Source organism: Podarcis tiliguerta, assembly GCF_965153285.1.
Source record: "Podarcis tiliguerta genome assembly, chromosome: 2".
Classification (NCBI taxonomy): domain Eukaryota; kingdom Metazoa; phylum Chordata; class Lepidosauria; order Squamata; family Lacertidae; genus Podarcis; species Podarcis tiliguerta.
Window position 1 is genome coordinate 16,653,255 of NC_139535.1, and position 19,106 is coordinate 16,672,360.

A 19,106-nucleotide genomic window follows, 5' to 3' on the forward strand; every position below is an offset into this window, starting at 1 on the left:
TGGGGGAGGTAGAGATGCAAGCGGACATCAAAGGGAAAGAAAGAGGGACAGAGGCAGGCCAGTGTTGCCTGTCCATCATTCAAGGCACCCCAGGGTGCCACCGCACACTGGATGAAAACCACTGCTATAAATAAAAGCCTGTTTCAGATTTCTCTACAACACATATCTGTATCATAAATAGGGTTTTTTTCTACTATGTAACTAAAAACAAGGCAGGCATTCCAGCTTCCTGTAGCAACACTGCAGATTTTGTACAGGCACAGCAGATTTTACATTAGTAAATTCCCCATCGGCTAGTAGCATCTTTGGAAGCTTTGTTGAGGTATGGTGTCAAATGTCATAATTGTGTGAGCACAGAAAGTGGTACTGTGAAATAGTCTTAAGAATGTCAGCTTTCTTTTCGCTAAAGAGAAAATGTTAATCTTAATGATTGCAAAGATGCTTAAAAATGTCACCAAGGCATCCTGAATCTTAAAATGAGAGGTGTGTCAAGCTTTCCAAGGTTTGGAAGCAGAATGTCAGTGTCCCACAGAGCTTAACTTGTCAGGGGGAAGCAGAGTAAGTTAGAGAATAAGAACATATTTACTTATCACTGAATTATTTCCAGCATTCATTTATTCTTGAGAGAATTTTAACTTTAGCAGCACAAACTGCCAGCTTTATATACTGGAAATCCTTAACCAAACTGTTCAACCACAATATAATGTATGAACTGCCCCTGAGTGTAGGTTAGCTGCCTGCATTGGCTGGGAACTGCTGTGAATGCTGTATAGCATTCTGTATTAGACCTAGATGAATTAATGGACTCCCCTGCAAAATGTGCAAATGCTTGCATAGCATGAATATAGCCAACACAAGTGACAAAATATAGTAGCTTAAATAGCCATAGCTACACTGCAGTCCAAGACAGCTGTATGAGTTCCAAAGAGACTTTCCTCCTCTTACCAAGAAAGAGAAGGGAAGCAATTACTCATGAGTGTTTGTAGAAAAAAGGTTTTATTCAATGCCTTGAAATGACATCAAAACTATACAGCTGTACAAATAAGTGTCCCAGGGTTGGTGGGGAAAAGCAGATAACTGAGAAGAAGCCTATCCCAGCTCCTCCCGGGTCTTCCCCACTTTCTTGGGTAGTTTCTTGTTGGACGCATCCTCCAGCTCTTTGGCTTTGTAGTAATGCGGGGCCACCTCCAACAGCCACGTGCTGTCAATCTCTATGACCTGCAAGGTACAGAGAATATTTCATTGTTGGCCCCACTCACTGTCAACTGGCACACTGATCATTTTCTTCTTGGGGGGAAAAACCAAAGCGTTCCATAGACCCTGCTAAAGAGTGAGCACAATAAAATGCAAGTATGTTTCTAAACCCATGAAGCCCTTTGGTCTAACTTACAATTATTTACTCTGACTAGCAGCTGCTCTCCTGCAGAGATCACTACTACCTGTGGTCCTTTTAATTAGATGTGTCACAGACTGAACCTGGGACCTTTTCCATTCAAAATCTATGTTCACTGGGAGGCTAGTACAGTGGGAAGACAGACTACCCCCATCACAAGACCCCCATCAAGCTCTTCCTGTATCAGTTACCAAGGCTGGATTTGCAAATGCTACCCACGTTATACAGATTTCTTCTAAAATTACGGGTCATCTGTCTCCTTTAGGGCTTAGCTCGAGTTACAATCTCAAAAGTTCTCCCCAGAAGTCCCAGCATGGATTACGGTCTTTTTACCTGTCTCATGAATTCTTTAGTAGTGAAGACCAGCTCATGATAGATGAGCCAGCGTGGTTGTTCTTCAAAGAGGGAACTGTTGGGGTGGACAAACACTGTTTGCTGGTGCTTGACACTCTTGTAGCCACTGCGGGTCAGGCGGGCCGTGTGATAAAAGAAGCCAGCGGTGATGGCCTGCGGAAGAACAAGAGGAAGAATGAAAAAGACCTGAAAACATAATGGGGGGGGGGGCGGCTTGCTCCGCTTGACACAGCCATCTACTTATTGCACTCCCTGGCATTTCAAGTGATCAAAAATGCTCAGTGTTGCATGATATATTTAGGACTGGTAGGTAGAATCTTTGATCTGAAAAATTACTACAACGTGTTGTAGGTTGTGTTTCCAGTGCACTTTCATTCTGCATTACGTAATACACATTTAGCAACACAATTTCATGCACAGAAATTTAACAAAGTCAAGTTGAAACACGGGGCTATTCCCCACACAGGGTTGCATCCAACTAAATTATGGCATGCATGGAACTACTTTCCAAGTACGACAGAGCTTCTCCCTTGCCTCCCAAATCTATGGTGGGTTCCCCCCACCCTCCATCTCTAGATCTGCAGAAATGTGGCAACCACCACATTTACAAGCAGCCCTGGAGGAAGTAATGGAAGCCGGGGAGAGCCTGTACCTTGCGGACTGGGATGTAGTCTCCCTCGCTGGAAGTGATGTCCACTTCAATGCGCTCCATCAACCCTTCCAGCTGTTCTCGCACGTCCCGGGCTCGTCTCATGGAGCGGAACTGGATGAAGTTCTCATAGCACCACTGCATGGAGTAACCACACTCCACCCACTGAAGAGGAAAGGAGAGATATAAACCACTTTTTGGGCTCCCATCCACCCACCGACCCAACTACAACCACAGAGCTAGTGCCCCTCAAGGGAATATTGTACCTAAGTTCTTGCCCTAACGGCCAATGAGCCTTTCCTAGTCAGAGGTGACTAGACCCTTAACCCCTAAAACAGGATTCCTGCCTAAATACACCCTTAATCAGAAAGGCTATGAACTTAATCTCTTGCTACTAGATGTACTTGGATGCCAGTCTCTTAGGGTTCTCAAGGGGCGATCTAATCAATCCTCCTACCCGAAGGATTGAAATTCACCAACCAAATATCTATTCAATCTGCTCTAAGGAGCTTTAGCAGTGGAGACGTAATCACACTCCTTAGCAACATGGTGCAGACCACCACTATAAACAGCATTCTGCTCAAATCGAGCACGTGAAAGTCATCCACATCCACTGTGCCAACTCTCTTCCTGAGCTAGCCTGATACTCAATTGAAACGGATTAACAAAATGCCCCTCTCCTTCCTGACTCCATATGCACAGCATAAGCAAAGGTTCATAGCTCTGGGTAGAACACCTTTCCATGAAGAAGGTCTAAGGTTCAGTCCAGGTATCTCCTGATAAGGATGGGAATGTCCATCTCTGAAACCCTGGAATGTCACTGTCAGTGACTCTAAATGGTGCTTAGCTAGATGGCCAATAGTTTGACTGTATAAGGCAGCTTCCTATGTTCCTAGAAGTTCTTCCTTACCTGATTATAAACATTGAGAAGAACCAGGTGGTCCCCACCAGGCAGGAAGAAGTTCATGCGGGCATTATCAGCATGGACCACTTTGTCCTTGGGCCGGTAAAAAATGGCATTGTTGACTGAAAGCATAGCAGCGATGGTAAGGATCTGCTCTGAGCACTTGTACCTGGAGAATGCCAGCAGAGGAACAGGACAGCATTAGATCTTGGCAAGGCAGAAACAAAGCCAGCCTCAATCCAGAGCAACAGCCTTACAATAGAAAGCCAACCAGAAGGTAATTTCAGAAAGCTGGGGAATAAGACAACCAGAAGCAAGAAGCAATACAATCTGAAAAATTGAAGGGCAGCTGGACTGATTTTAAATCTGGTACTTCCAAGGTTTCCTAAACAAACCTAACTACTCAAAACAGGTTAATTTACAAATGAATTTAATATTATCCAAGTGTTTGTTCCATGTGCTTGGATTAATTTTAACTAGATAATAAAAAAATAAAAAATCTACAATACTTAAAATGCAACCAAGATAAAATCTACTTTTAGCCACCTGCCATTTAAAAGCAAAACAAAACAAATGTTTTACTACCCTGAGTAGAATGGTTTATTACTTAGTGGGTCACTTATATTCTCTGTGAAAAAAGAAATCAACTCTTGATCACAAGTCACAACAAAGAAGAAAGGAATAGATTGCCAATGATGACAGCAACAGGCACACACAAAAGCAGATCTATAAATGTCTTTGTTTTTACGATTCCATAAGATGGTTATTTTTGCTTAACAGCCTAACATGGCTCCCTCTCTAGAAACAGTTAATTCTAATAGAGCTCGTTCAGGTTTTTGAGAGCTTTGGAATTTGCTGGGGAAATAGCAATAAGTAGGCGGAACTAAGAGGAACTAAGAGAGATAATAGGGATCACAAGCTTTGCTTGTGGTTACTAGAACGGAATGCTAAGCACGCAATTAATTGGCTGGAAAGAGACAGAGGAAGGCAGAGAAGGACTCACTGTTCTGAAGCCAGGATCATCTTGGACAGCATGGGATCCACAGGCAGCTCTGCCATCTTCCGGCCCAGCTAAATACAGAACACAAGAAGGGCAAACTTTGCTGTACAAATGCACAAATGTTGACTTCAACTCCACAATGCATTAGTCTTCCTTGTAAGAGCAGAGGGGGGGTGCAGCTGTATCCTGACACTTAGTTTGTGCATGGATGCAACTGATCACATATGCTGACAGGAAGGAAGGAAGGAAGGAAGGAAGGAAGGAAGGAAGGAAGGAAGGAAGGGGGCAAACTCCTCCTGCAGAGGAAATCCCAAATCCTGTCCCAGAAACACCCCCTTTCAGGTTAACTGTCCTAATTGGGGGTTTCATGTTTTCATATTGGTGCCTACCTGGAGTCACTGGGATGCAGTGGGCTATTGCACAAATAAATAAAAAGTGTAATTTAACCATTTGAAACCTTTCCTTGGGAACAGTTTCACCACTTTTCCTAACACTGCCTAGCTTTTGAGTTTCGTCAAGATCATAGTAGAAGGGCATGTTCAACCCATGGAAGACATTTATTATCTCTTACATTTTTTATATCCTTCTAATGAGCTTAGGGTAGCATTCGTGTCCCCCTCGTCTTTCATCACAATAATAGCGTGAGCCTAGGTTAGGCTGAGAAATAGTGAAAGGCCCAAGGCCACCAGCTAGCTTTCTGTCTCAGCAGCAACCTGAGCATAGGCTCCTAAATCTAGCATTGTAGTTGCTCAACAGAGCTCTACCACAGGGCAACACCCTACCATCTTTCAGGTGGAAAATGGCAAGTATTTTACATCATCCATAACAATGCTGTGAAAACCATCTGTACCCACGAAGCCCTGAACTGGGGAGCAAGCAGAAGATGTCAGTGTGCTTGAAGCTCTGGCCTCCTTTCCTACTTCCAGCTCTTTTCCCAATGAAGCCAGCTAGAAAATCCAGCTCACTTTCAGCCCAGATAGCAGAGCATGTCCTTGAGCCTATGAAATGATTACCTTGGTGAGCTCGCCAAGATGGTTGAGGGCTCCCAGGGCATAGAGTTGCTCCAGTGCCAATACTAGAGTTTCATGGGGCGGTGGGTCCATGAAGTCAAAGTGGATCAGGTCGTTGATGCCTAAAGGGAGAAATGGAGGAAAGCTAGACTTAGAAACACCCTGCAAAACTTCCAAGGGTTTCTGTCACCAGGAAATGCACCCCCTCCCATTTTTTAAAAAATGGAAAATAGGACCCTAGGAAATGATGGGCTTAAAAACACTCAAACTCTTGTTCTCATCCAGAGAAGCCTTAATAAGGAGGTGTTTTAGGGAAAGTTGAGCAACTCCTGTACATCATTCTCATCCTAGATTGACCAGCCACGCACCCAGGCTTTTGAGCAGCAGCACCACATTGCCCAGGTTGGTCCTTTGAATTTCTGGCACTGTGGTCTCCTCCATCTCATTCTTGTAGGCCCAGGCTGTGTAGAGACGGAAGCACTTCCCTGCAGCCACACGGCCAGCCCGTCCTGCTCGCTGGTTGGCAGAAGCCTGAGGGAAAGAGGGAAGGAGACAATGAAGCATTGCGTCTGTGAGGATGTAGGGGGTGACAACTGACAACTTATCCCACCAGATCCCAAGGACAACTTATCAGGGTTATTATGAGGACTAACAGCACCTCAGTGAAATGAACATGTTCCTGATTAAGGTGGTCTAGAATTCCATGTTGCTGTCTAGCACGGCACATACAGAAGGTCTGGCTTCACTGAGTATATGGGCACATCTATAGTCCTTATGACTGTGGAAAAGGCACACTTGAAATGTATGCAGTGCTCAAGGCAGACTCAGAAACCAGATGCAGGCACACCATAAAACCCCCACAAACATATGTAAGTTTCAATCATTTCACTGGAAGTGGAAACATGTGTTTACAGTTGGGAATCTAAATTTTCCTAGCAAACCATTGCACAAGATGTTCTGATTTACTTTTACAAAAGTGGTCTCAACATCTTTTATGATGAGAGTGACCAACAACAATCCATTTTTGCTTTGATACCTAGCTATCACCTTGTCAGCTTTCACTTTTCTGTCCCTTAAAAGTTACACTGTACCCAAGACCCACTTCCTAGCCACTGGTCCCAGGCTCCCTGTAATGTACTGGTAACCAACACATAAGCCATTTGTGGCTATGTAGATGCTACCGTATGGGGATTTTGAGACAGAAAAAACAGATTCAAACTTGTGGCTTAACAGAGTCACGTCTTGTACATCTCTAATTTATGCTGCATAACCCATTCGTACAGTTTACACCCTCTCCCTGGTATTTTATTTGGTAGCTAGACTGTTCTCCCTGAGAGAGGAAATGGACTGAATAAAAATTGCAGGTTAACCCAAAGACTAAGCTTAGGAGTGTGATGAATAGAAGTAGAGAAGCCCGGTACCCGAGAGCATGGAGTGACAATGAGCGACTCCATGCCTGTGCGAGCGTTGTAGCTCTTCTGCTTGCAAAAACCAGGGTCAATCACATATATGATGCCGTCTATGGTCAGAGATGTCTCCGCAATGTTGGTGGCTACGACAACCTGGAGAAGGGAAGAGATACATAAGCTAACTGGTCAGGTCACCTGCTTCTGTCATAGCCTAAAAGCACACTATGAGAGGAAGGGACATAACTCAGTGGTAAGAGCCCATGCTTTGATGAAAGTTTAGACCTGGCTTCTTCATTTAAAAAGGATTTCAGGCAAAAGGGCTGGGAAGGACCTGTGTCAGCCAGAGTAAACAATGGCAGGATAGTTGAGCCAACAGTCTGACTCCAGACTGTGAACTCAAAACTGGTCCTTGCACAATCCCCTTCAAAGCCACAAACCCAGGACACTAAACAGCTTGAAACTCCATCCCCTGAAACACAAAACCAGTTCCTAAAATCACCACTATCTCTATAGCCCAAACCTGCCAGTGCTCCCTTCCTCCAGAGTGGGTAAAGAGACATAAAGCTCCACTGCAAACAGCCAAAGCTTCTCTCCCCTTTCCTTCTCTACTCCATGCTCCTACCTTCCTGGCCCCTGGTGGGGTTGGCTCAAAGATCTTGGCCTGCATGTCAGAGGGCAGGTTAGCATAAATGGGGAGGACCAGAAGTTCTGCAATCTTGGAACCCAGACGACGGCATCGATCTTGCAACATCTCACAGCATGCTTCGATTTCTTCCTGTCAACAAATAATGGGAGTTGGATGCTGTTGCATGTCTCCCCCCTCTCCGTCCAAGGACAAAGTGGGCCCTGAAACAAACACAGACATACCTGGCCAGTGAGGAATACAAGGATGTCCCCTCGAGGCTGTGTAACATGGATCTGCAGTACTGATACCACACAGGCTTCCAGGTAATCAGCTTCTGGAGCCTAGAGGATGGAAGGTAGAGAGAAATCACTATCTCCTACTGACCCATATAAGCAAAGCCCATCTCTGCCTCGCAGTGGCTTCTGTTACAACTTGTACCACTTGATCTCTCTTTTGGGGAGCCTAATTTCACTGCTGCTTCCAGCACCTGTCTTCCGCTTATTCTAACACCAAGACTTGCTGATATTCCTCTCTCTCCATTAAACACGGTGTCATTCACAGTTTACCTTTTAATCAAAGTCCTCACTATCTCCCCTCCCCCTGCTTTTCCGGGGGCTCTCCTGACCCCACTCAGCGCCAATGCAAGGGATAGGGGGCAAAAGCCCTATTGCAAAATCCTTCTGTGGACTTCTGCTAGCAGGATCCATTGGTTGAATCTGGCCCAGATTCAGTTCTGGGAATCTTGCTTTTTAAAAAAGTAATAGCACTGTGTTTAGCTCCTTTGGTATACTATTGTCATGAGCACTGGTTCTGCTCATCAGTGCAGCTGTGTTTCCTTAGCGATGTTCACACACACAACCCACAACAGTCCTTTCTGCTTGCTGACCTTGGTGTAGAAGATGTCAACAGGGAAGCGGCGCCCAGGAATGCGGAAGATGGGAGCATCGTCAAAGAAGGTGGAAAAGCGCTCCGTATCCAGGGTGGCGCTGGCAATCAGCACCTTCAGCTCAGGCCGGAAGCGAGCAATGTCCTTGATCAGCCCAAACAGGATGTCTGTGTGCAGCGTGCGCTCGTGAGCCTCATCTATGATGACGACACTAGGGAAGAAATTAGGGAGGCCGTGCTGCTGAACTACCAGTTGTCATTTAAAAGCTATGGACCATTTAGTACAAAGAACATGAGCAGCGTGGGATGGCAGCTGTACTAAGCAGTGCCTCCCCACTGAAAAGACCTTCTCAGTTACTCCTTTCCTTCTTAGTAGAAACTGCTTCTATGTTTCTCTCCACAATCTTGAGGACTAGGAAACTGCTATTGGGTTTTTATTTATATAACTGGGGCTGTGCACCTGCTCCCATTGATTGCTAACCCTGCCGACCCACCCCCATTCCGCACCAACTCTGCCTATCCCTCCCCCTCTTACACTAACCTCTTAGACCTTCCCCTTTCCGTCTCATGCCCCTGCACCCAACCAGGATAGAGTTGACCAGGCAGGTGAGCAACAGGAAGGATGCTACAAGCAGCAGCCAGCCTAGGAATCTGCTGCTGCCACCACTGCCAACTTCTCTGTGCCTCATCAGCAACATCAGAAGATTACTAGGCCAGCTAACTGCCACTTCTGAATGCCTTTTCTTTCCTTGCTGTTCCTCCTGCAGGCCCAACTCTTTATCCTAATTGGTGGCAGAAGCAGCATTCCTCCAAGAAGGCTGTGGAGGAGTAAGGTATATTGATCCTGCAGGCAGGAGCTCCAGGAATAGCAGTCAGAGAAGCTAGAGGAGAAGAGTGGCTGCCGGAAGGGGCGCTGCAGCAGCCTGTTCTGACTGACCCTCTGTGGCTCTCCTCAGATGCCGCTCAACATGCTGTAGTTTTGAGCACCACCTGTGTGTGGCCAAGTGAACTGCAGTGTGATGACATGCTTACATTTTTATTGTATGTATACAAGCAAAGTTGGGGCTCTGGTATTGAAGCTGCATTCCATGTTCAATACAACACATACTAGTATTTAGCCCATCTTGTAACTCTATATAACCCCAAATCAAGGTTTTCTCCTGAGCATTCTACCTAATCTAGCTCAACCATCCCTCAGAAACAATAGAGAAGAAGAAGAAGAGTTTGGATTTGATATCCCGCCTTTTACTCCCTTTAAGGAGTCTCAAAGCGGCTAACATTCTCCTTTCCCTTCCTCCCCCACAACAAACACTCTGTGAGGTGAGTGGGGCTAAGAGACTTCAGAGAAGTGTGACTGGCCCAAGGTCACCCAGCAGCTGCATGTGGAGGAGCGGAGACGTGAGCCCGGTTCCCCAGATTATGAGACTACCGCTCCTAATCACTACACCACACTGGCTCTCCACCACCTCCCAACTGAGCTCTCTACAGACTTCTAGGGGGTAGTTTGTTGCTCACCTGTAGCTGCTCAGGTCAGGCTCAGTGAGGAATTCTCTCAGCAGCATCCCATCTGTCATGTACTTCAGCACCGTCCGCTCTGAGGTGCAGTCCTCAAAACGAATGCTATAGCCCACCTGTGGAAAGGCTGAATTTTAGATACAGGTTTCCATGAAACCATCCTTATTACCCACAGAACAGTATTTGGCTAGGAAGTCAATTTAGCTCAATAGTCTAAAAACGGGACACATACATTTGTAAGCTGTATACAAATTCCCATCAGAAAGAAAGAAGGAAACACTGTACCTGACCTCTGGGTGATAGCAGTGCCAGCCCTGCTGGTTGTACTACCACGAGATCAAGGACAGACATGGACAAACAAAGGATGCATAGAAAGGAGACCCTAGTTTACTCCAAGCTGATTTAACACCTATCTTCTCGGTTACCCAAATATATTCCAAAAGGGAAGGATGGGACCTTCCCATCTATTAACGCACAAACATTGTCACACCAGCAAAGCATATTTATCTGAAACCAAGTAGGCTGCTGTTAGGACTACTAGACACTGTAAAAATCAATACAGAAATGACTAGCCGAAACAACTGGGAACAGGACATACATTTTTCTTCTGCAGCCCCCCACCTCCAAGTACATACCTCATTTCCAAGTTTGACACCCATTTCCTGGGAAACACGGGCAGCGACACTCATGGCTGCCACTCGCCTGGGCTGGGTGCAACCAATCTTCATTCCTTTCTGTGTGTAGCCCTGTAGGAAGAGAGAAAACCTCCCTTAACACTCACAGGCTGCATTTGTACTGGGCTGTTCATTCAGATGCTGAAAAGCTTCTACAGTACTAGGAAGAGGCAGCAAGTGCCAAGGGAGCACTTCCTCTAGCTAGCCAAAGTGCAGGTTTACTTGATCTTCACAATCCCTCGCTTTCTGTGCGAAGTTACCTCTTCAAACAAGTATTGTGGGATCTGAGTGGTCTTGCCAGAGCCAGTCTCTCCTTCTATGATAAGCGTCTGATGTTCGGCAATCGCGGCCAACAGGTCTGCACGGTAAGGAAAGATGGGCAGGCTGCGGCGCACCTCCTGGATGGAAAGCTTCTTGCGCTCAGCTTCGGACAACTCTGGATTCTCCTCCACGGACTAAGTGAAACAGAGTGACCGCAGAGATTTAGTTACCCCAGAGCAACAGACCATGAGTGAAATCCCTGTTGTTCTACACTTAAATCCTGCCACTGGGAAAAGCCAGCTCCACATGCAGAACTGAGGAAGCATGGCAGTTCAGTTGCCGAGTACCACGCTTTACATGCAGAAGATCCCAGAAATAACTCTGGGCTAAATGGATATTTGGATTGCCACAGTACAAGGCATTTTCCTATCTTCCAGTAGCTTATCCTATGTAAACAGAACTTGAGCATGCAGGTGTCTATGCATACTTGAGCTTAAATACTAACATAGGTATAGGTATAGGGACCCCTGACCGTCAGGTCCAGTCGTGGCCGACTCTGGGGTTGCGATGCTCATCTCGCTTTACTGGCCAAGGGAGCTGGCATACAGCTTCCGAGTCATGTGGCCAGCATGACTAAGCCGCTTCTGACGAACCAGAGCAGCACACAGAAACACTGTTTACCTTCCCGCCGGAGCGGTACCTATTTATCTACTTGCACTTTGATGTGCTTTCGAACTGCTAGGTGGGCAAGAACAGGGACTGAGCAACAGGAGCTCACTCCGTCGCGGGGATTCAAACCGCCGACCTTCTGATCGGCATGTCCTAGGCTCTGTGGTTTAACCCACAGCGCCACCCACGTCTCCAAATACTGACATATCTAACACCAAATCCCTGCTCAAACAAGCAAGGCTCAAACAAGCTGCTTCTAAAGATGCTCAGGAAAGCTGTCAAAACAACAGGTATACTGGAGGCAGCCACATTTGTTGTTCATCTGTCTCAGTGATGACTCGTGGGTGAATAGGAAATGGGGAAGACAAGTGAACAAACACGTGAATGCCCCTATCATGTCTAGTTTGCACACATTCAGCAATATGAAGAAGCTCTGCTCCATCTCATGGTACTACCCTATTTCCCACCATCAGCTATGCATAAGTGCTTAATCTGCAATTCTCTTTCAAGCTTCTACGGAGCAATTTGTTGCATTCTCCATCTCCTGATGTCCCCAAATGTTTTCTTATCTGTAACACAGTTTGCTTGCTCCCTTTCAATCACGTCAAATACGGCCTTGTTTTCTTTTCACCCAGCAGTTTCTCTTCAAGACAACTTCACTGCACGATTTAACTATTCTGGTCCCAGCCGCCCTGTGTCCCATTCCCTAACCAACAACCTACTCTCACCTTGCCCTGGTTTGTGCCCCGCATCTGCACGGCGTTCACAAACTGGATCATCTCATCCTCTTCAAGCACGTATTCATAGTCTTTGTGAGGATGGCGCTGACTGGCATCCCGGGCCCCAAAACGGAGGGAAGCTGCTCCAATGTGGTCCTCCTCCCAGCGCCGCTGCTCATCTCGCGGGGCCATGTGATCCTCTGTCTGGGGATCCTCATAGCGATCAGGTATCTTCTGCAGGGCAAAAACAGATCAGTATGGAAATTTCCTTTGTGCATCTTGTATCTCAGCCTTGTGAGGCAGCACTGAATTGGAGGTATATTCACAGCCCAAACTGTTGCACATTTATTCAAAAGTATGCCGCATTTGAGTTTACATAAGCCATGTTGAACAAGCATCAAACCCTCAGACACTCTTCTTGTATATGGAAGCAAGTTTTCACTATCTACCATTCTGCAGTGTAAGGGTGAGCAACTTTTCTCTCGCCATGGTAATCCACTGGGGACCAGATACTAGCAGCGGGCAAGGCTTATGTGCCACCTTGCCACCCACATAAAATTAGTTTTAGGACTGGAGGTTCCCTGCGCTTGGACTACTGTGTGACCAAGAAACAGAACTTAGGGTGTGGCTATGCAGCCAAAAACAGACTTGATTCTCAATGGCTGAGATCAATAATGGCAAAGAGATTTATCCTCATCACTTTCTCCCATATGAAGGAATGCTTGCCATTCATTTCTAAGGAGAAAAACAAAGTGCAGCACCATCCTAGGCATGCCACAATTACAGAAGCACATTCCCCCAGAGCAGTTCTGTATGGTAACCAATTTTATCAGAGGACTCTCCTGCATAAGAGTCCCAAACATTCCAGCTGAAACTGCTGCAAGCTGCTAATGCAAACAGCATACTCTTGGGATAGGGGAGAGATGTTGCTATGTTCTGTCTCCTCCTCTCCATTTGTTATACTCAACGTTCACAGCACTATAGGAAGTGAAGGGAAGGCAGATATGACTAGGCAAAATATGTTGTCTTCTATTGCTACCGGGCCATGCAATTCTACATACTATAAGTAAATACAGGGATCTTGTTTGCAAACAAGTGTATGTATTGCTGAGCCTTGGTCTGAAATCTCAGCAAACCAATTTTATCCCCCAAATGTGCTGAGAACCGCCAAGGTTGCAGGTTCGATCCCCATAAGGGACAGCTGCATTGCAAGGGGTTGGATTATATAATCCTCAGGGTTCCTTCCGACTCTCTATGAGATATCTATGAGTATGGGCAATGGTCAAGGCTGATGGGAGTTGCAGTTCAACAATATCTGGAGGGCCCAAAGTTCCCTACCCCTGAGTTAATGGCATTATACATATACTCTGTCACAGAGCTCCTTTTACCAACCATTCTTCATAGGGGTCTAGGCTCCCAATTTTGCTACGGGCATGACAGTTACCTTGCTGCGACTCTCCTCAGGCATATAGTAGCGATTGCTCTTCTCCAACTTTTCCTGTTCTCCAGCTTGCTTGTACCGTTTTGCCAAGTCGCGAACTTCACGCTTGTATTCCAGCTCCTGCCGCTCTTGGGCGGTTAGGTTAAGCTCAGAGAAGAGGTACTCCTCATCGGCTATCTCTGCCTCCAAGTCTTCTATCTTGTCCTTTTCGCGTTTCGCCAAGTACTCTCGGCGGGACTTCTTACGCAGCTCTGGAACCTGTCAGGCAGAAAGGGAAAATATGGGGCCAGGCAAGTAAGTCAAATAGCAAGGACAATGAGAGTTTGATTCATGATCCCTAATATGAACTGGGCTTTTGTGAAATAAATAGGCTTCTAAACCAGCCTCTCACTAGGAGAAAGTATTTCTGCTAGGTTGGTAGCTTGCGAAACCCACCAGCCAAACTGCCCCATGAAAGCTAATGTATGCAAGCAGGAAAAACGGTTGCAAATCATTAATTTTGCACTTTTCTGAAAAGCTGCGGTTACCCCTTATACCCCAGTACACACATTGTGTGGCATTCAGGGAATAAAGGTAAAATCATTCTATTAGTCTGATCAAAGATAGTTAAGAATAAAAAGATTAGTGGTTAAAAAATAAGATGTATTAAAATATTGTAGAATATAACTACAACTTGTAGAATACAGCTACAAATTTAATGAGCCAGAAGCTACACCATCCAACAGTAAAAATAAAGTTCCTACCATAACTTTCTTATCTTCTTCTGCAATCTTCAGACGCTTCTGAGCCTCTTCATAGGCCTAGACTTGGCAGGATCAGAAGACAAAAGACACAAACATATAGTTCAACCAAAGCAGATTGTCAACAGGGTCCCTATCACCACACTTTTGGTGCAATATTTTTAAAGACTATGGATTGGTCATGCACAAGTCCACAGAATTGTTAGGAACATTTTCAGCAAGAAAACCATTACCCTCCCTGACTTTTCCCCATTCCATAATTTACACATGACTTCTCTTATCCTTCTCTAACTGCAGAAGCCAGAATGCACTTTAATTGAAGTTTGATTTTATAATTTTAACTAATCTTTGTTTTTTGTACTGCATCTTTGTAAACCATTTATAGACAGCTGTAGTTAAGTAGGATATAAATTGTTTAAAAAAATCAGCATCAAAGCTGAGAATTAAATATAATAATTACATAATTAAATATACACAGCATGAAGTATATAAATGGCAAAGAAAATACTAGCAAGAATTATTAGAGCACATGGCCTTGAGGCAAGAACCATGGAGTAGGCAAGGCAGACATTTCAAAATTGCAAGGAAAGTTGGGGCAGGTTTAGTACTAGAAAATGGAAAAGAAGTCCTTGCAAAGAATGAAGTGAGGAAAATGAGTAAAAAAGGACGGGGTCCTATATGCCAGCATTGTTTAGGTGCCAATCTTACACAGGTACTTCCATGCTTTAGAATATATGAATACAGAGCTAAAATTCTACACTAGGGTAACCTGCACAGAGATGTGCAACATCAGCAAATGCGCAGAATTAAGTAACTCTGAATGACCTTGCTGTTTTGTGTAACTCATTCCCTCTTGTTGTTTGGGGAAAGGAGCTTAGTGATGAGGAGGTACACAGTGTACTTATGCCCTATTACTGAACACTGAAATCGTAATTCAGGAACCTCTCCTTTTCTTAAAATGACATTTTACCAGATGTTACCCAAACTCTCTTTGAGGCATTCTTTTGCTGCCATAAGGGTCAGAAAAGCTGTGATTAGTAAAAGACTGAATTCTGCAGTGGATGCTTTTAAAGCTTGAGTAGATGCACAATCCTACTGTGTTTTAAAGGTATTAGGTACCGAGATCAGATTTTAAGCCAGATTTTTTTCAACCACAAGTGGATAATTCCTGGCAGCAATAAAAAACAGATGGGCAGCGTGAGACATTCAGGTTAGACAGAGGGCGGCACAAACCAGGGAGAGCAATCAGGAAGGGCTGCCAAAAGCAGGGGCCACAGGCTGAGGCCACACCTTCTTGTCTGAACGCTCCAGAATGTTGCGTGTCTTCTCCTTGTCCTTGCGTTTGACACGTTCAGCAAAAGCGTCCCGCTCCTCCAGGTCCTGCAGTCGCTCTCGCTCACTCCGGTCCCACTCATCCTCTGAATCCTCCTTAATGGTGGGGGATGCTGCTGACTTCCTACACCAAGAATGACAAAAGAATTATCACTATCGCTTCCTTTGCTCCTCACCCAATCTTGCTCTCTGCAAGTGACTGATACTCACTTTCCCCCATCATCTCGGCTGCCCTTCTCATCAGAGTCCTTGTCGTCTTCCTCTTCCTCCTTGCGCTGCCTCAGGTGTTTATGCCGCTTCCGCTGCTTGCCCTCAGGGCCTCGCGGAGGGCGCTGACGTTTGGAGCCCCGAGCTGCCTCGCCAGTCTCTTCATCATCGCTGTCCTCCAGCACGGTGTATGAACGGTTCTTCTGCTGAAAGGCCAAGGCTTCCTGTTCGGCCAACCTAGCTGGCCGTTCCCGTGGGGCCTGGTGCGGAACCTACCAGGAAATTTGGTGAGGGAACAAATCAGACACAGAAAACAAGGAAACTATTACTTCCATAAAGGTAAAGGTACCCCTGCCCGTACGGGCCAGTCGTGTCCGACTCTGGGGTTGCGCGCCCGTCTCGCTTAAGAGGCCGGGGGCCAGCGCTGTCCGAAGACACTTCTGGGTCACGTGGCCAGCGTGACAAGCTGCATCTGGTGAGCCAGCGCAGCACACGGAAACGCCGTTTACCTTCCCGCTAGTAAGCGATCCCTATTTATCTACTTGCACCCGGGGGTGCTTTCGAACTGCTAGGTTGGCAGGCGCTGGGACTGAGCAACGGGAGCGCACCCCGCCGCGGGGATTTGAACCGCCAACCTGACGATCGGCAAGTCCTAGGCACTGAGGTTTTACCCACTTCCATCCTCACACGCAAAACCCGCATCCCTTGAGTGCCTATTACCATTTCTCAAAAAGATAACTCCTCTCAGGGTGATGCTTCAGCTGTGCTTCCTAACCACAAATTTCCCCATCCCTCACCTGCTCCTCACATTAGTTGCACTTTATGTACAACCAGATGCATTTAAAGTGTAGAGAGCTAGCACAGTGGCTGAAAGACAACTGCATCTTTGTCAGAGATTCACTAAGTGGCCTTCAGCACAACTCTTAGCCTCATTCCCCTCCACATCTATAAAATGGGGATAATACTGACCAACTGTAAAAATAACAAGATGATGATGACGATTGTTTTTACAATTACCCACCCTTTACCCCAAGGTGAATATTAAAAACAGTTTAAGAACAAAATTACAGAAATAAGGTGGGTCCTAAAAATATACACCACAAGTGTCAAAAGCAAGGTTAGAGATGCGTCCTCAGCAATCAGTGTAAGCTGTATAAGAAAGGTGCCAGATATACCTTTGTGGAGAGGGAGTTCCACAACCTAGCGACCACCACAGAGAATGGCCTCTTCAGAGCCACCCCCACCCCAACTTCTGAAGGCACAGAAACTATCAAAAGTGCCGATCTTGGCACCAGTAGTTTTGTAGGGAGGAGGCAGTCTTTCAGGTATTTCAGTTCCCAAGTCATTTAAGGCTGTAGGCACTAACAGAAGCATCGTGAATGGGGCCCAGGGAACAAGCTGGCAACCAGTGCAGCTTTTTCAACACAGGGGTTCATATGAGATCTGAACAAAAACAATTTTATTGTTGGTATCTGAAGAAGTGTGCATGCACACGAAAGCTTATACCCAGAACCAACTTAGTTGGTCTCCAAGGTGCTACTGGATAATTTTTTAATTTTTAAAAACAATTTTATTTCTATGCTGCCCATCTAACTGGGTTGCTCTAGCCACTCCCAACAAAATATTAAAAACACAATAAAACTTATCTGAAAAGGTGTCTTCTAAAAGTCAAATAGTTGTTTATCTCCTTGACATGTTATGGGAGGGTGTTCCAAAGGGCAGGCGCCACTACTGAGAAGGCTCTCTGCCTGGTTCCCTGTATCCTCACTTTTCACAATGAGGGAACCACCAAAAGGTCCTTGGAGCTGGACCTCAGGGTCCGGGCTGGACGATGGAGGTGAAGCCCCCAGCCATAAACCCAAATCTTTCTCAGACTTGGGTCCCCAGCTGTTGTTGGCCTACAACTCCCATCATCCTTAACTAGGACCAGTGGTCAGGGATGATGGGAGCTGTAGTCCAACAACAGACGGGGACCCAAGTCTGAGAAACACTGCATCTGTATGCACCATTTTGGACCAAGCAAAGTTCCTGAGCTGTCTTCCAAGGGTGGCCAGTCTCACATCCTGGAAGCGCTATGGGCAGAGGGTTGCCACCTGTTCTGCATAACACCGGATTGTTCCATATTTCAATGTGAAATGCTATGTCCTGTATTTCGGGTCTCTCTCTCCCGCCCCCCTTTTCGCTAAGTTAGGGATCCTCTCCAAATGCATGTGTGTGGAAGGGCATGCATTTAAGCTCTGGGCAGCCAAGCACGGACAGATTTACAAAGTCATGTGAGCGTATGCATGTGTGACAAATTCCAGAGGGGCCATCCTGTTGGGCTGCAATGGATGGCCATTACAACCTGTAGGTTGTAATGGATGGCTTTGAAGTCACTTCAGCACCAGAAGAAAAAAGAGAAATCGTCCACCAACCGCCCGGCCCCGCCTTTTGCCAGTAGAAAGGTGGTAACTCTACCTGGACACTCACAAGCACCAAATGCCAAGTATCGTTGTCAAGGCGCGCCACCCCCAGAGAACTTCAGCGTCGCTTTGTTTCTGACGCGTTATTCCCCCCCCCCTTCCCGCCCCCGAGTCCGGCCTCGCGCCCAACGGCCGCCGGGGCCTCACCCGCTCCCACAGCTGCTGCGCGAAGGCTCGCGCCGAAGGGTCCGCGGCGCGCAGCGTCTCCGTCTCCTCCAGGCGCGCGAGCAGGTCCTCCGGGGTTCGGCTCCGGTGAGCCAGGCCCACCATGAAGGCGACCACATGGCGTTCGCTCAGCCCCAGCAGAGAGTGAAGCTGCCCGGACACCCAGCGCTCCAGTTCGCCCGCCATGGCAGCGGAAAGCCGGTTCTCCAACGGCTCCCGTCACCTTCGAGCGCTTCCGGACATGCGCCCTCGCCAGCCGGTCGACGCTCTGGTTGAAGAAGCGCTTTCCGGTTGCTGTTGTTGCGCCGTGGCTGACCATAGAGACGGGAGGATCATAGAGACGGTATGAGAGAGAGGAGTTTATTATTATTATTATTATTATTATTATTATTATTATTATTATTATTATTATTATTATTTATTTAGTTTGGTGTAAAGCATTGATAAAGAATCCAGCACAAACCAGATGTTTGAATAACTGGTCGCCTTCCGTTCCTTTCTTTGACTTTGTTAAGCCAGCCTTAATACTTTTCTTGCAATCTGAAGAGTTCTTTGTTTTTCAGTGGGTAAGTGGCTTAGTAATACTGTACACTTTTCCACGCAGCGCATAGACAAACTATGGATCTTGCTCCCACAGGAGGCAGTGATGGCCACCAACTTGGATGGCTTTAAAAGAGGATTACACAAATTAA

General features: G+C 46.3%; 1 protein-coding gene and 1 long non-coding RNA gene across 4 annotated transcripts in view; one reads left to right on the top strand and one right to left on the bottom strand.

The window, feature by feature from the left end:
- Positions 1-977: 977 nt before the first annotated feature.
- DHX16 (DEAH-box helicase 16) lies at positions 978-18,751 on the bottom strand. Of its 3 annotated transcripts, none has more exons than XM_083424774.1 (20): positions 18,397-18,751; positions 15,791-16,059; positions 15,539-15,704; positions 14,252-14,308; positions 13,512-13,766; positions 12,077-12,301; positions 10,679-10,873; positions 10,380-10,490; positions 9,745-9,860; positions 8,231-8,441; positions 7,587-7,685; positions 7,342-7,494; positions 6,732-6,872; positions 5,679-5,841; positions 5,314-5,432; positions 4,304-4,371; positions 3,307-3,469; positions 2,400-2,561; positions 1,727-1,900; positions 978-1,218 (listed from the first exon to the last, which is right to left on the bottom strand). In XM_083424774.1, exons 1-20 carry the CDS (start codon positions 18,598-18,600, stop codon positions 1,090-1,092), a joined length of 3,180 nt encoding a protein of 1,059 aa, XP_083280900.1. In that variant the 5' UTR covers positions 18,601-18,751; the 3' UTR covers positions 978-1,089. The 3 variants fall into 3 exon arrangements, with proteins under 3 accessions (XP_083280900.1, XP_083280902.1, XP_083280901.1); XM_083424776.1 differs by having other exon boundaries at positions 13,512-13,845; positions 14,193-14,308; positions 18,397-18,609; XM_083424775.1 differs by lacking the exons at positions 15,791-16,059; positions 18,397-18,751 and having other exon boundaries at positions 14,252-14,313; positions 15,539-15,556.
- LOC310671094 overlaps positions 18,624-19,106 on the top strand; it is a 37,637-nt gene continuing 37,154 nt past the window's right edge. The window contains exon 1 of the long non-coding RNA XR_014507774.1: positions 18,624-18,757. This is a non-coding gene — a long non-coding RNA (uncharacterized lncRNA). The remainder of the gene's footprint in view (positions 18,758-19,106) is intronic.